Below are 17,400 nucleotides of genomic sequence, written 5' to 3'. Positions count from 1 at the left end.
TAACTTAACAGACCCCCTCCATACAGCTATGTAACCCTGCTTCTGAACTGAATGCAGTTTCTCAGCACACAGCTGTATTATTGCACATTGTATTAACACACATAACTGCTATGAAAATACTATTACATGTCTTAAGTACTGAAATCAAAGGGATCATTCAGCTTCTATTTCTTGTCTGCTTATAATTCTAACAGCCCATTTACTAGAATTTATAAAGAATAAATATACTGCCAATAAAAAATTTAATTGCATATTAATGTATTGTTAATTGTAAAGTGTAATTAAAATGAAGATATTCAAAGTTTAAATTGTCTATAACAAGTATATGTAATCATGTCTGTAAGCCATTATCTTTTATATGTGTTCTATGTTACAAATGATTATATATATTTATTACAAACATGTGAAAGGAAAGAATTAGCATGTGGTATGGCTGCTTATAAAATAAATACGTTATAAATGAATGTGAAAATCCTGACATAATAATGAAGTGTAGAAAAATGTGTACATCTGAGTAGATTTACAGTTATAATGCATGCCCAATAAAGATGCTGATGTAACATTTATTAATTTCATCTTGTCATGGAAATTCTGAGATAATTCAGAAAACGTACTGTAACCATGCATATACTAATAACTTGTTCTGCTTTAGTGATCTGATTCTCTTTCAAAGCTGATGTAATCACTATGATAGAAACTCAATTATTTTTTTAACTTGATAAAAATACCCTATTTATGTAAAAATTGTAGTCTGCAGTTGTCCAGTGTCAGTTTTTTTTCATGTCCTCAAGTTATGCTTCATAGACCCATAATGAGCGCAGACAGGAAAATAGTGAAAAATGCAGTGGTTTTCTTTTTTTTTTTTTTTAACCAGTTAAATTATTATATTTTGGATCTACTTTGTATGTAACTGATAGTTACATGCGTATTTCTGTAACATGTTTTCATCTGAAAGTATAGTGTCATATCTTAGCATCAGAATAGTGTATAATATGAGAAGTTCAAGGTATCTATTAGCTGCCTGTTTCTTTCCCTACCAGAACACAAATTTCACCACTAGTATTTCTTCTACTCGTCTGTTCTTCATAGTTGTAAAGTCTTTCCTAATATGCAGTAACTCTTCACATGTTTTCCTAATCTCTCTATACCTTCAGCTGTTGCCAAGGTATTTTTTTGTGGCCTAGCTCACCAGATCCATAGGGAAAGGTTATAGAAGGTGAAAAATTTTCTTGAAACAGTCTGTCTGAAACTGCTCTCTCATGCAAACTGTTAGGCAAGACCCACACAGTCTGCACTGCTGCTGTCAGCTGATAAGGAAAATGTATTTTTCTCGAGTGTTTCCGTTAGGTCTGTGCTGCGATAGATATCCCCTCAACGGACAAACCTGTATCAGGAAGGACTTTGGCCCATATTAATTGTGTAGATAATGTTTTCTGTTGTACTTTCTTCTAGTAGGAAAACTTCTGCCTCCTGGCAGAGGTCTGGGTCTCCAGATACTACTCCAATTACTGATTCTGAGAAGATGGTGAATTGTCCCAGGACATAGGACTATTTAAATAAAGACCCCCCGACCCCTTTGCACTTGGGCTGGAATAACCCCAGATACGTATACAGACTGGGAAAAGAACTCCTTGAGAGTAGCCCTGTGGAGCTGGAGGTCCTGCTACTACCAAGACAGGCTGAGGGAGTGGGTTTTGTACAGTCTGGAGAAGAGTAGGCTCCAGGGAGACTTCATTGCAGCCTTCCAATATTTGAAAGAAGATTATAAACAAGAGAGAAACCAACTTTTTTACCCAGATAGGTAGTGATAGGACAAGGGGAAATGTTTCTAAACTGAAGGAAGGGAGATTTATATTAGACATCAGGGGGAAGTTTTTCATTAAGAGAATGGTGAGTTGCTGGAACAGGCTGCCTATAGAGATTGTGTATGCTCCAATTGGGCCCTGGACAAACTGGTATAGTACCCGATTTGGAGGTTGTTGGCCTGCCTGTGGCAGGGGTATTGGAACTTGATGATACTTGGGGTCCTTTCCAACCCAAGCCATTCTCATTTATGATTAAAAGGATTAAAGGATTAAAAGATTAGAAGATTAGAACAGTTTTTTTTTTTCTTTTCCTTTTTATCTTTCTTTTTCCTGGAAGTAGGTTTATCATTTGGCTTTAATGCCTTGTGTTTACGGTAGAACTGAAGTCATGGGAAAGATCTGCATATTGCTCAGACCAAGGATGTCTCTCCAGGCCTGGAAGATGTCACCTAAACAATAAGGTTTCAATTATTTGCCAGGACTCCATCACTAGGAAAGATACCAAAATGTTAAAATTGTTCTTAGTTTATTGGAAAACTCAGTTGTAAATATTGCAAATAAAAAATTCTGGTGTAGCTGGTAGACAAAAGACTACCTTGTCATTCATCACAGCCACTTCCACTGTCTGGTTGGGATGATTCATTATGATGACTGTTTCTCAACCAGGTATTGCACCAGTGAAGGCATTTAAAATTACTCTATTATTCTGTGACTTCTAAGCCAAGGAGCAGAGTTTTGCAAGAGGTGGAACATGTCCAAGTGAGGAAAAGATTTGTTAAATTTCACTTGTCTTTCAAAAGATATATCTGTTTCAAAATTTTTATCCCTTACCATAAAAGCCTCCTCTGTGTCCTCCTTAAGTTTCTAATAGAAAAGTCTCTGGCATTAACAGACTGACCCAGACCTTTAGCTAACAGACTTTTATAGGCTTGTGCTGCTTCAGACTCACACAGAAACTTGAGTTATTATATTACATATTCTGTATTGTGTTCATTTCTACATTCTGATAGCTCACACAAACACATGGGAGTGGAAAAGATGAAGCTTGCTCTACCCCTGCCTCTGTCATGCTTTCATACCTGCTAAAATGAATAGAAAATAGCTTTTAAATGGAACTTTGAGAACTGAGAAAGGCAGTAGTTCATACATGCTATAGTGAGTAAAGAAGAACGCAGAATCAGTATTTCTGGGTAGAAAAGAATTGAAATGGCTAATTGGTCTTCTATCGCCCATTTTGTCCTTAAATAACCTAGTTGCAGTTTAATAGAGAAACACATAATTGGCAGAAACTAAATGTATCACACTCTTTCCACTGTACTGTTGCCAAGTTGGCTTGAGTCAGTAGTATTTTAAGATGGTTTCCATACCATCAGAACACACTGAGAATCACAAGGGACAGCACCTTAGGTCCTAAAACTTCATAGAGCTGAGAAAACTGCTTCTGAGAGTCACTAGTGGGTAATGAAAGAGCAGTACAGCAGTTCAAAATGAGTCTTCCGGGCTGTTGTGGGATCATGTATGGTGTGCTTGGGAGGATCGTTTTCCAGGCTGAAGAAGGCTGAAGACTGCTTGATATGAGTGTCTGTAGTACACATTATGGGATGCACTGGAAAACCTTGAAGGCCAACACATGTGCAGTAAAAGTTTATGATGGAAGGTGGGCAAAAAATGTTACAACACCTCTGCAATCTTTGGCCAAACTTTCCTTTGATGTCAGATAGTAAATATTTTGAACTTTTTCCATTAAATTTTCTATCTGCTTTGCAACTCATTTGCACTCACCAAAACCTTGTATAACTATCATGGTACTATTGATACAACACACTGATGAAAGGAGGAGCTGAAAATCTCACTGGGGAGCCTGAGTAGAGTTGCTCTAATATTAACTATTGAAAATTTAAATGTCTAACTTAAGCAAGTCATTTTGGTGCAAATCATTTAGGAGAGGACAGGAAATCGATGCCTCTCTCTTCCTTAGTTCGTATAGATAATTTTCACATGGTTAATGTTATTTGCAAGAATATTTGTAGATAACGTTAGATAAGAAAAGAATTGCTATAAAAATACATTTAGGTCCTTAGGAGATGTTAAAAGCAAAACTGAGACATCTGAAGTATCTTAGTATTTCCCTCTTTTAAAGTGAAGTTAGTACTCTATGCCATGTAACCCTCTTCTTTTCCTTTTTTTCTTTTGGAAAATAAGATAGTACAAAATGCTAGTCACAGTGAGAGTAGCTGAGACAAAGACAGTGAACATATCATTTAGGAAAAGAAAATTCTGTTTTTTTTTTTTTTTTTTTTAATTTATTGGTGTTTTGTATTCAATTTATTTTCAGGCAGAATTTTCATATAGGTGAACGTTCGCACTAGAGGATCCTTGTAAGCAATAGGAGCAAAGCAAATTGACCAGTTGAAGCTGATCCAAGTGGAAAGCTTGTGTGCCACTTTTGTATAATATGATTAGGTGATACACAGCAGGTTTTCATTGCCAGAGGAAATCACATTATCTTTTGTGAATACAAAAACTTTACTCCATATAAAAGAACATTTCCTAGTATCTCCCATGCATGCAGGAGGGCAAAATTCTTATCTAGCTGGTGTCATACTGCACATTTTCTTCTGCAGATGATTCCATTTCCTCATTGTCCTCCTTAGTAAAACAGAATTCATAACAGAAGACAAGTGTGCTGAATCAGAGTGAGATTATTTGTGAATAGAAGACACTTGTTCCTATTTTTGGTCTTATGAATGTTTTGAATTTGTTATGACTAAGTATGATATTCTTCTTATAGGACTTAATAACTTTGGGTAAACCTGGGAGGACCACTGGGTGGTGACAGCAGGATTTTGAACTACCTAAAACAAACTGTTGCTTTTTTTTGCCATAAAGGGGTGGCAAGCATAATTTCTCACACCTTTACTTCAAAATAGGAAGAGTATCTAAAAGATTTTAGAAAGACAGGCTTTGAATGCTGACAAGATTAACTTCATTTTCTACTGTACATATTGACACTTTATTTTAAAAATATTTATTTTAAAATCAATCTTTCTTTCTTTCTTTCTTTCTTTCTTTCTTTCTTTCTTTCTTTCTTTCTTTCTTTCTTTCTTTCTTTCTCTTCTCTTCTCTTCTCTTCTCTTCTCTTCTCTTCTCTTCTCTTCTCTTCTCTTCTCTTCTCTTCTCTTCTCTTCTCTTCTTTCTTTCTTTCTTTCTTTTCCTTGTTGTTTCTGTTCAGAGAGTGCAAAAGTAATGACAAGTGTTTCTTGTAGTTTTCTAATGTTTTGAATGTTAAGATCAGAGAGATGAAGAAAACCCAGCAAGTGGCTTTTCTGTGAGTGTGGAAGCATGCCATACAAAGTCACGCCTTACAGTACATTAGAGAATTTCCACAGGAACGTGGGAACATTTATGTGGACATACCTCAGAATTCAAATTATATGAACCATAACAGTATGTCATCCCCTCTGATAGATAAGATCTTACCTTAAAAACAAACAGAACCCCAGCCCCCCAAAAAAACCCAAAACAGAATAAGATGTTGAGTATTTAGTTATCCCATAACATACAGAAAGACTGTATCTCTCCTCATTTGCTCCTTCTATGTTTGGAAAGCATGCCAAAGAAAGTGATTTCCAGAAGTCTCTATAATGAGTTGTCTAAAAAAGTGAGGAATTATGCTAATCTCATTAGAATTTTCTTATCAGTGGTATATTTAAATCAAGAAATGAGGGTAGAGTTCATACAGGGTGTTTCCTGTGGTTTTCTATATCTTTATCAAGTATATGAGTGTCATTTCTCTACAGTCTCTTTGTGGAAGCACTCTGTAAATTCTGATGAAGTATGTAATTTTTTGCTTTCTCTGTCATTACAGTTCTTTTTTTGTCTCTGCTTTCTCCCCTATAATCTCTGAACTCTGATCTGAAGCCAGAAACAGAAGTACCATTAAGTACTTTTTTTTTTTTTTTAATTCTTTTATGAAACAGAAAAACAACAGACATTTGAAAGTGAACAACTTCCTTTGTTTCAAATCCTTTCAGCTGGTTTCTGTTGTTGAATCTGACAGGCCTGGTTTCACCACCAAACACAGCTTGCTAAAAGAGATTTTCCTTCAATGGCTCTTTGTCCAGGTGGAGACCAGTCAAAAGTGGTGTCTCCAGGAGGCTGTCTTGGGACCGGTACTCTTTAACATCTTTATCAGTGACATAGATAATGAGGTTGAGCTAGTAGTGTGCATTTGCAGCCCATAAGTCCAATTCTATTTTGGGATGCAAGACAGTGGCCAGCAGGGAGAGGGAGGTGATTGTTTACATCTGCTTTTCCCTTGTGAGGCCCCATCTGGTGTATTGCATCCAGGCTTTTGGCACCCAGCCCAAGAAAGATGCACATCATTTGGAGTGGGTTCAGAGGAGGTCATGGAGGAGATAAGAGGGCTGGAACACTTCTGTTAAGAAAGGTTGAGGGATTTGGGCTTGCTCAGCCTGGAGAAGAAGGCTTCAGGAGCAAAACAAAACAAAATAAAATTAAACAAACTTAATACCACAAAAAACTGCAGACATTCTCCTCTCTTGTCTATTCACATTCAGATTCATTTTGATACATACTGGTCCCCATCTATTGCAGAGGAAGAAAATGGATATGGTAGAGAATATATCCACAGGCAGATAAGAGTAATTGGAATTGCTTCCTTTTAGAAGAGAAGAATAAGTAGACAATAAGGCAGAGCAGCTTGGGAAGAAAATGAGGGAAAGAATTCCTAACATAAGCATCCTATTTTATATATTTTTATATATTTTTTATAAACAGTATTTTTATAGTATTATATGAATAGACTTCCAATGGAAATAATGACATTTATAATCACAGAACTATAAGGTTTGGAAGGGATTTCTAGATCACCATGTTCAAACCCCTGCTAAAGCAGGTTCCCTACAGCAGGTTGCACAGGTAGGCATCCAGGTGGATCCCAATTATCTCCAGGGAAGGACACTCCACAACCTCTCTGGGCACCTGTTGCAGTTCTCTCACTCTGACAGTAAAGAAGTTTTTCTTGTGTTAGTATGAAACTTCCCGTGTTCCAATTTCTGCCCATAAAAATAGTGCACATGAACCACAAGATGAAGGACAACTTCTTTCCACACCTAAGCTTCAATCTTTAATTAGAAAAAGTGAACAATAGTTTTACTGCACTTTTCAAGGATGTGAAACTGGAGTTATTCAAGGTCACCAACATTTCCTGTCAGTGAGTCTACTACAAAGACTGACCTTCATGTTACTTTCTAAGAACTAGGGTCACTGTCACTATTGCTTTCCCCACCAGGAGGAAAAAATTGGGTTTGTTAATCCATCTTGGACTGATGTAGCAGAAGTGGATTAAAGGAAGGGAGCTTCTTCCACATCAGTTCAATTTTAAAATAGGGCAATATCAAAAATGAAACAATAAAGAGGAAGTTAAAACACGTAACAAATACTGAATATGTGAATCACAAATTCACATGCAATGCTATATCCTGAAAGTCTGCACCTAAGAATCTATTTTTAGGAGTATTTTCTCTCTTGTAATCAAGAAAACCATTTATAAATCACTTCCTCTTGATGCTGCCAGGACCTCTTAAGACAATCCATTCATTTAATTCACAGGGGGTAAAGAGGTATATAAAAAATATATTTCTGCAAGTTTACCCAACTGATAATTTTTAGTATACACTGTGCTGGGATAACTGTTCGGGTGGTCGAGATAGCAATGTAAGACTAACTGAGTTTTAGATACATTAATGGAAAGGAGCTTGGGATAATAAATTTTTTGAACTAGCAGTTCAAGAGGAAGAGCATTAGCCCTTTGTGAGGAAATGTTGTAATCCAATTTGTGAAAAGAACCAGTTTACAAAATTTTCTGCTGTTTCCTGACTTTTGTTTTACTTGAAAGTATACTGTCACGATGATTAAACTGCAGAGGGTTTCATACTGTACTCTGACACAGTAACTTCAATAGTAAGGCTTAATACAGCAAGGCATGCTGTGTAGAAAAGGGTATTTGTAAATATTCAGCATCTTTAAGAAGCTGCTAAGCAAGTTAGTCATAACTTGCTAATATGGGCACTTTCCAAGCGTATGGATATCAGGAGAGAAGTGACCAGGAACCAATAGGGAAATTACCCTTTTGTCTCCTTGACCTTTGACTCACTTGGATCAAAATTTGGCAAAGATTGCAGCTGCTAAGTATATTACCAAGGGATCTAGGTAGTGGCATTTAGTCAGACTGCAAAAATAGACAGTTCCCTCCCCAAGCACCAATACAGCTTAATTTTTTCTTCTGGCAGAAAGATAAACAGGGAACTGACATCTCTTGGAATATATAAGCGCCCCCTTGAAGCTCTGAGGGTTTGTGCTTGGTGGGGAGCTCAAGCTGCTTGTAACTTGATGCAAGTCGTGTGTTAAGTGCCTGTACATTCAGCTGAAAAGTCAGTTGCCCTTACTCAAGGTGAGTCATATGATACATTTAAAATCAGGGGGTTTTCCTCAGAAATCCTTTTAAATTCAGTTGGTGAAAAAATCTTGAATGTACTTATTTGTAACATAAAATAAAATGATAGGATTTTGCAACACTGCAAGGAGAAATAGAAGTGTACATGCATTAGTGGATCTCTTTATAATGTTAACAGTGGGATTATATGTTCAGTGTTGCTGGTTTTCCCAATTTCATTCTGTCACTTGATACTTAATATTATTGAAATTACAGCTCCTGAAATTAGGTGGATATTTAAAAAATGCATGTTTTAAAAGTGATATTTGTAACATACGCTATTGCAATGTTGTAAATATTTTAATTACTACAATTCACAATAAAAAATTCAAAACTATAATTCAAAAGTATGTCAGACTTTAAAGGAAAATGAAAAGCAGAAATAATCTCTTCCCTGAAAATGTATCTATTAAATATTTCAAAACTTTTAACATCACCTTTTAACTTCAAAAGAATAAGTGGAATTATGTTTTAAAACAACCATGTTTGTGGATTAAGATCCTCACCAGTATTTTCAAAATCTCTTCTTGTTTTCATTATGAACACTTCCCTGTTTACTTTCTGTTAGCTGGGGCAGCAAATCAAATTCAATGGCAGAATCAAAGAAGTCTACACACACAAAAAAATGTTTTAAAATAACTATTGGATCTGGAGAAATCATTAAGGAAGTGAAGACAATATTCTTCACTTTTGTAAGGGCTTACTTTGAATTGATATGTGCAAACCATAAGTGAATTTGGGAAGAAACATTCTTGTAGGAAATCACTACTTTAATCTTTACATTTTATGTTTATGTTCAGTTATGATAGAAATATGTTATTTACTTCTGTGCAAATAAGTTGTGAGCGCTCTTCACTATAGTTGTGTAATGGATAATTGGAATTGCATAAATTGAGCTATGTCTAGACTATTGTTACATTGTGTTTGGTGGGAGAAGGGTGAATAGGCAGAAGCTATAGGCAGTCAGTTGCTTCTATTTATTAATAGTGACGATGTGGGATATCTATTCTACCTAATGTAAAAAATCCACTGGAATAGCTTGTAGAAGGTTAGATGGTAATAGATTTCAGTGGAATATGTATTTCTGTTGATTCTGAAAAGCCTCATTATATACGCAAAGAAAAATAGTCTGACAATATCTAAAAGCCCTTTTCAAAGACTTATGGAAAAATAACTTCCTTTTTTTTAATTTTAAAATATATATTTACGAACTTTCTCATTTAAAAAGAAAAAGAAAAAAAAAAAAAAGCTAGGATATATAAAAAACAGGCCCAAGATGGATTTCCAAAGCAGATGAAAGAAGCAGTCTGGGCTCAGGTGTAGACAGACATGATATTATTGTTGTGACAACATGTAGGACACAAGAGGACACAGCATTAACCTGCTGACTATGTACATGGTGTCAGTACATGATGTGTGTGTCCTTTGTTTTTCCCCCATTAAAAAGGGCATCATAACTGCATATGGGATTTACAAAAATAAAACGTGGCTCATCCTACAGCTGCTCTACTATTTGGAAATCCAGGAAGTTTTTTAGCCCTTTAATTGTGAGTAAACTGGGAATTCAGGTTGAGTTGTTCTTTCATTACATCCTTCTGCTTTTCTTTGCTCTGCTTGGGCACGGGTGTGTAATTAACTCTACAACTAATACCTGCTTTAAAAGTGATTTAGAAATGGTTACAACAAGCTGACAAATAGATGTAGGTGAAAATAAGAAGGACTATGGCAATGATGTCTAAAGTAGAAAAGAGCTGATTTATTTGGAGGTCAAAGGCAAATAAGAAACTTAAATTCGGTGGGTATAACTAATTCCTGAGCAAGTATAAATTATGCAGTTGTTTTCATAAGCATTATTAAATATGACAAGATATTGCTAGGAGCTTATATGTTACCATTTTACAGCACTGGTATCATTGTGATTTTGTTTCTGACATCTTCAGATAGAGGCCAGATCTCAAGATAGTTAAACTCATACTGCCAGCAAAGGTTGTTTCCCAATGAATAATTAAAAACTTTTTTTTTTTTTTTTTCTGAGACTGAATTAAATATAAGGTGTTATACACTCAAAAGACCAACACTTAGACAGTTGTTAAGAAGTCTGCCTTTCTGTAAAGCAACTGAAACTGGTGAAATCAGCTGGTGGGGTGGATGGCTGAGAGTAAGAATTCAACTCCTACAAGGAAAACCTGGTCATGCTTTGGCCTTGAAGTAGCTGAAACTTTGGGAGAAGTTTTTCACAGGTGCTGGAACAGGCTGCCAGAGAGCTTATGGCTGCACCATCCCTGGTGGTGCTCAAGGCTGGGTTGGAAGGGGCCCTGGGCAGCCTAACCCAGTGCTTGATGTAACAGTCAGCAACCCTGCCCACAGTGGAGGTTGCAACTGGATGATCTTTGAGGTTCCTTCCAATCCAAGCCATTCTATGATTCTATGAAACAAAATTATATCCGTTCAGAAGTAGATTGTGGACTGACAGAGGTACGAGAAGACAGCCTCCTATTAGAGACTGCCGTATCCACTAAGCTGTGTTGCAGGCCTAGCCTGGGTAGCTTACACAAGTGGTGTAAGCCCCTGATTTTGCTTGAAGTGGTAGCCATGGGCATTGCAGGCTGTGATCAAGGCTGAAGGCTATAACCTCCTGCTTTGGCACAGGGAGATTTCTGAGAAAGTGTTTTCCTAAGGAAGAATGTCAGCTGAGTACTGTTATGACAGTTTTCCCTAACACTACAGAGCCATAAAACAAAGAAAAATGAGAAAAAAAAACAGATTGTGTGTATGTCAAGTGACTAGCACGCCAAATGTGTATAATTTTTTTTTTTTTTTTCGGTACTGCTATCTCAGACTGTTTTTGACTTGTTATCTTCCTACCTACTTCATCTCATGTACTTTGTATTTTTGACCTTTGGAATGTAATTTTTGTTCACTCTCTCCGTACATTATCAGCTTCTCTCACGAAGATCAGTGAGTCTGTTGGAACCAAGAAGTGTGAAAAAAAGCTTGGAGGAGTGCAACAAGGATATTTTTACATTTCCTGTCTGCACCCTGTCAGAGGAGAGGAATGACTTGTAATAGAAGCTGTGGGCTCCTTACTGGGGCTGTCATTGGTGCTGTGCTGGCCATCTTTGGAGGAGTTCTGATACCAGTTGGAGATAACCTCATAAGCAGAGCAATAAAAAAGGTACAAAATATTTCTTTTTTTTCAATCCAGTGGTTTTCTGATTCCTGAATAGTCATTATTTCTGAATCTTTTGTTCTGTTTCTCCTTTTTTATTTTTTTCATTTTCTTTTAACTTTTTTTAAAACCTTATGTAACGTACCCAATCCAAACTTTCCTGGGAATAGTTGCTGCTGCATTTACTTTAATATTTGAATTCCATTACCATGGTTGCCTGCTCTTTCATGATTTGAGTGAGAAGGTAAAATATTTTTTTGAGATGAATTTTAATTAATTTAATTCAACAGTCTATTTAATTTTACTACAATTACAATTGTTACTGGTTTCTACCACTATACTGATTCAACTGTTTTTCTGCATTTTTTTCTTAATTGGAACTCATTCCATGCATTTATGCATGCACTTCATGCAACTATGCACTCCTTACTGCACATAACCTACACAAATTTCTAATGCAGAATCTAGTCTTACTCTTGAGTTCATTCAGATCATGTTCTGTATCTATGTAATTGAAACATGCTTTTCTTCATGAGACTACAAAATCTCACCACACACCTTTCCTTGATTCAAGGAGTGTGAAGAATAATTGAAGTAGAGTATTGTAGACCTCATGGCGAAACATTTCCTTTTCTCTCTTTCTCTCAATCTTTTTTCACCTGATTTTCTTTAGAATCTAGTTTTGACTGTAGTTAAAAATGAGAAGTTAATTTGTTAAATTAACTGTCAAACTGAGTACATAATTATGGGTGTAAGCCATGCTGAAAAGAAATGACCATAGAAGCCATGGAAACCAGTTAAAATTGATCAGACTATCCAACAGTTAGAAATCAGGCTTTGGTTAGTCTTCCTAACAGATCTGCTGTGAAGTTGAAGATGCTGGAAACTTTGGGTAAAGATATTTAAAAACTCTTCTGGTAGACTGTACATAATATATTCATCAGCAATATAAGTCAAATAGAAAAGTGGATACATGAACAGTCAGGAAATGTTTCATTGCCTATTGAAGCCTTGCATAGATTCCACCATCACTTTGTAAAAAAACAAAAACCAAAAAACTAAAAAAAAAAAGGCTTCTGCATTCAATTCTTAGCATCCACTGTATTCTCTCATGATCTTTTCAGATTCATAGAAAAATATAAAAAAATATTAAATGCAAAAGAGGAGTGTCTCTACATAAAGTCTCACCCACATTCTAGTATTTTACAAAAAAAAAAAAAAAGTAGACATTGTGTATAATTGCAAATAATTTCAATTGATTGAAATATTGAGAAAGTTGAAAATTTTCTTGTAAACATGCTATTTTTAAATATATATCTCCTTACACCAAAAATTTTCTTTCAGTTAATCCACAATGTTATCTTGTGCTGTTAGCATTTTCAAAGCAAATTACATACACTGCAAATGTTGTGTTCGTCTGTTTACTTGTAATAATGGACCAGTTATACAGCGTACTTTGAAAATATCTACATATTAAATTATACATGCACAAATTCTTAGTAATGTTTTAGACAGAATAATTTTTCTTCTCTCTCTTTATAATTTTCTGCATTGTGATCATGTTTCAGATGTTTGTAGCTATTTCATGACAACTTGTTAGAAGTATATAAAAATGAAAATTAGTGCCACAATTCATCTGAATTATACAAGAGTAAATTTGTAGAGACTTTGTTTATTTAAATAATAGGGATGTTTTATTTTTCTAACCACAAGTCAAATTGGATTATTTCTTTTCTGTTTATCATGCGGATTATTCAGTGAGACCAGGAGACTGCAAGGCAATTGCTTTTCTGAAAAGATAGGCCAAGATAAATACAGCTAAAATACAAGATCAGTTCAGAAGATGCGCAAGAGGGTCTTGAATCTACCTAAAGTCATAGAATGGTTCCTAGTTGTGTAAATGAAATTGCTAACAAGAATAACAAATATTTTTATTCACTGCTATAATACTTAAGATAAGTATTAAAATATACTTTTTTTTTTTTTTTTTCCCTAAACCTTTTTGTTTTTTAAAGAAAATTTCATAGAAACAGTCTGGCTTCAGTGGCAGTCTCATTGGATTTTGTCAATAGAGACAGTAGAATAGAAACAAATGTACAAACAAAAATAGATTTTTTTCCAAGGTACAATCTGTAAGTATACATATTTCCATTTCATCTGATGTGAGGCATAAGGTTGACACCACCACCAGTAGCATCGTGCAAGAGATTAACAAGGTCAATATTAAACTATTTCAGCATTGGTTCTATACAGCGAAAGGTGCCTTTTTTTAAAGGCACCTTTGATTCCAGAACCAAAGGACAAAAAATTGTTTTCCCAAGCTGCACCTATCCAGAGGGCAATGATACCATTCCATGGAGACCTTAGAGGTTTAGAAAATTAGTCTTGTCACAATAAGAAGCGAAGCATGAACTTTTCAGAGCTCTTTACAAAAAGTATTTTGTTTGAGGCTATCAAAATATACATTTCTATATGACTCAATACATTTCTATTGCTCACTGTCATGTGATATAGATTCATAGAATCTTAGAACTCCTCAGGTTGGAAAACATCTTCAAGATCATCAAGTCCAACCACAACCTAACCATACTACCCTAACTCTAACAACCTAAATCATGTCCCCGAGCACCACCTCCAAATGGATTTTAAAGACAGTCAGGGATGGTGACTCCCTGGGGAGCCTATTCCAGTGCTTAACAACCCTTTCTGTAAATAATTTTTTCCTGATTTCCAACCTAAACCTCCCCTGGTGCAACTTTAGGCCATTTCCTCTTGTCCTGTCACCTGTTAGCAGTAAGAAGAGACCAACCCTCCTCTCACTGAAATCACCTTTATTATCCAACATTAAAAAAAAAAAAAAAAAAAAAAAAAAAGGAGAGGTCAATTCAAAACAATCGATCAGAAAATTTACATCTGATACTGCTAAAAGGAGATATATCGACGTGGCTCAGTTATACTTTTTGCCTTTCTCCCCCCTAAATACAATATTATTAACTTAGACAAAATCGAGTTTATTTTTTCCAGCTAAGTCTAATCATTCAAAGCCATTGTTAGGTGATTTATTTTCCACTTTTTCTCTAAGATCTTTTGCTGCTTACCTGAATGCAAACTCAAGAGATTAAGAGAAGCTACATGATATTACTTAATATATTAAACTCCTAGTGAGTTGATGATACAGAATATTTTGTCATAATACATCAGTGCTCTACTGTTTCAGTGGAGTCCTCAGGTTAACTTCTGCTATTTTTGAAAAAAAACCTGCTATCAGTTTTAGCTATTAATTACTGTGTGTAGGCATCTGTTTCTCTACATATCTGTTATATATGATTGGCCAGATCATCGCCTCTCGGGTACCAGAGGCATAGGACGCACTTCTAATTTATTTTTGTTTCTGTGAAAGACATATGCAACTTCTCTATCTTAACTAATGAAACTAAAGTAACAGCTGGCTCCAGTAACATATGTGATCATATAACATGTACTTCAGCACTGGTAAAATTGATTGGCTTCTATTATTTTTTATGACCAAGAACTGAAAAAGGACTAAAAGTTTTGATTCAACAAAGCCTGAATAGGAAGTCTAATATGTGGGAGAACTATCATGATATAAAAAGTAAAAAATGTCTGTTCCTACTTTCAGCTACAAAATGGGAGATTGTTTCCATGGAATTTAGTTACTTCAGTTTCACAGGACCGTGTTGTTTTCCCCAGCTTGCATTTGCAGCCTAAAATAGCAACACACAGAGATAAACTAGTAGCAATTTTCTTGCAGCCTAAGGTACACACAACATCTTTCTGTTCCCCCAGAATCGTGACATTTTTTGGCTTGATTGTATGCAGTTTTCTTCATAAGAAATCATAATTACTAATTTTTGTCTAAAGCAGTAAAATATAGCAGGCTTCTATTGTTGACTACCCCAGCCTTCAGTTTGTGTATTGTTGGTTGACCAATCAGCAGATGAAAAATGTCAGAAAGAAAAGGGGTTAAAGTTCCTCCTGATGTCATTCAGTCTTGCACATTTAGGTCATGATCTGAACTTATCTGTGTAGCAATTGCATTCTGTATAGCTACTTTTGCTAACAATAGTTAAATATTGCTTAAGGTATTAGAGATAGATACTAGGAGCTGATGTATTTATCTCTGCCCATGGCAGGCAGGGTGGAACTTGTTGATCTTTAAGGTCCCTTCCACCCCAAACCATTCTATGATTCTATGACTAAGGAGCTGGGACTTGTTTCATATTAACAGCTGGAATTGTTTGTTTCCCATATTACTCCACCTTTCATAAAATCACAGTGGACAAAAAGCAGGGCAGAATTACTAGGTGAATATATGTGAGGCCAGCTACAGAGAGGGATAGTATTTAGGGGCAGCCTTGCAAGTGATCAGACAGCCAAAACCCAAACACTTGCTGGTGTGGGGACACTAGTGCTATTAAATGAGAACTTGAATAAGGACAGGCTTCTAGACTTTTTCCACTTTAACCCATGATCTTCACTCTTAAAATATGTAGCAGCAAAATGTACACACCTTTTTCAAAAAAGTGTTACAATAATGGCCAAATGCCAATAAAAAGAATAGTCTTACTCCCTTCCTCCTCCTCCCTCTTTTGTCCTTCTGCTTCCCATGTTTAAATCCTGATTCTCACTTGATCCTCACCCCTTCCCACACAGCTGAGCCAAGAAGCTCACTGGCAGAAAAATAACCAAACAAAATAAAAAACGGAAATAGTCTTCTTCTAGTCCAGAATGTAGATAAAGCTCCTGGAAGAATGAGAACTGGCCCAATACAAGGGGAAGGTGAATGGGTCAGGTCCAGGAGTTGGTGGTAGCTGATCTTTCCCTTTCACTGCAAAGCTGTCAGAATAGGCTGTCTTCTTAAAGCTGCCCCCATGTCTTAGTAGTGCCATTTTGTGGATGGGCTGCAAATCCATAAGGGAGCATACTTCAGCCTGGCTCCCCAGCTACTTCCCTCCATGGGGCCTCTTCATACAATATCCAAGATCATTTTTTCCCATTAGCATTTCCCAAGCATATAAGAGACCCAGTTATTCCTGCATGAAAAATAAGGGAGAGTCACTCCACCTTTCTAGGTGGACAGCAAATTAGCTCTTGACTGATAAGAAAGTACATAGTACATATGATATATGATCACTGCAGAATAAACGTATTGCAAAGTGCTCCGAATGTCTAAAGCTGAGGTCAAATAGGATGCTACTTCTGCACCTCTCAAGGATGGAAGGAGAGGTCCAACATCTCTGAGCAAGATCTGCAGTGGTGGGGGAGTCAGTGTGTCATTCTGTGCAGCTATAATACCTAGCAAAGGGTTATAGGAGGAAGAAGGGGTGGGAGGGAAACCTTAAAGGTTTTAAGAAGCCAGTAACATTGCTTTCAAATTTTATCCCAAGGTTGCAACTCCTCTATTCATTTTGTGCCTGTTACATGCTGTAGACTTACAGAGAGTTTAGTTTGTCTTCTTGATCATGTAGCTGCCAGAGATCCTTGAGCATTCCCCTGTCCCAGTTGCACAGAAGCAGGAGGTCAAATTCTTGCCTGTGCTCCCATCCAAATACTTTGCTGAGTACAATACACAAGCAGACACTGAGCATGCTGAGCTGCACATGAACAGACTACACTACACTAAAGTAGAATAATTAAGTTTGCATAAGATCTTAAACATCATCAAGTCAACCATCTACCTAACGCTACAAGCCCAATGCAAAACCATGTCCACCCATTTTTTAAATGTCTGAAGGGATGATGACTCCACCATCTCCCTCAGGAGTCCGTTCTAATGCTGACCACTCTTCCTGTTAATAAATTCTTCCTGATATCCAATCTAAACCTCCTCTACTATGACTTAAGGCCATTTCCTTGTATCCTATCACTTGTCACCTCAGAAGGAAGAA

At 36.3% G+C, this 17,400-nt stretch overlaps 1 protein-coding gene across 2 annotated transcripts in view; it reads left to right on the top strand.

Moving 5' to 3' along the window:
- The window catches only part of CD36 (CD36 molecule (CD36 blood group)), a 37,298-nt gene that overhangs the window by 1,092 nt on the left and 18,806 nt on the right, over positions 1-17,400 (top strand). The window contains exons 1-2 of one of the 2 annotated variants that reach the window (XM_003201880.5): positions 8,123-8,280; positions 11,263-11,497. In XM_003201880.5, coding sequence (XP_003201928.1) covers positions 11,378-11,497 — 120 coding nt within the window. In that variant the 5' untranslated portion in view covers positions 8,123-8,280; positions 11,263-11,377. Of the gene's footprint in view, positions 1-8,122; positions 8,281-11,262; positions 11,498-17,400 lie in introns of those variants that run through there. The other variant, XM_010726962.4, reaches the window with a different exon arrangement.

The sequence above is a fragment of the Meleagris gallopavo genome, chromosome 1 (assembly GCF_905368555.1).
Source record: "Meleagris gallopavo chromosome 1, MGAL_WU_HG_1.1, whole genome shotgun sequence".
Lineage (NCBI taxonomy): Eukaryota > Metazoa > Chordata > Aves > Galliformes > Phasianidae > Meleagris > Meleagris gallopavo.
The sequence above is the reverse complement of the archived record's forward strand: the minus strand, read 5'-3'. Positions and strand labels throughout refer to the sequence as shown.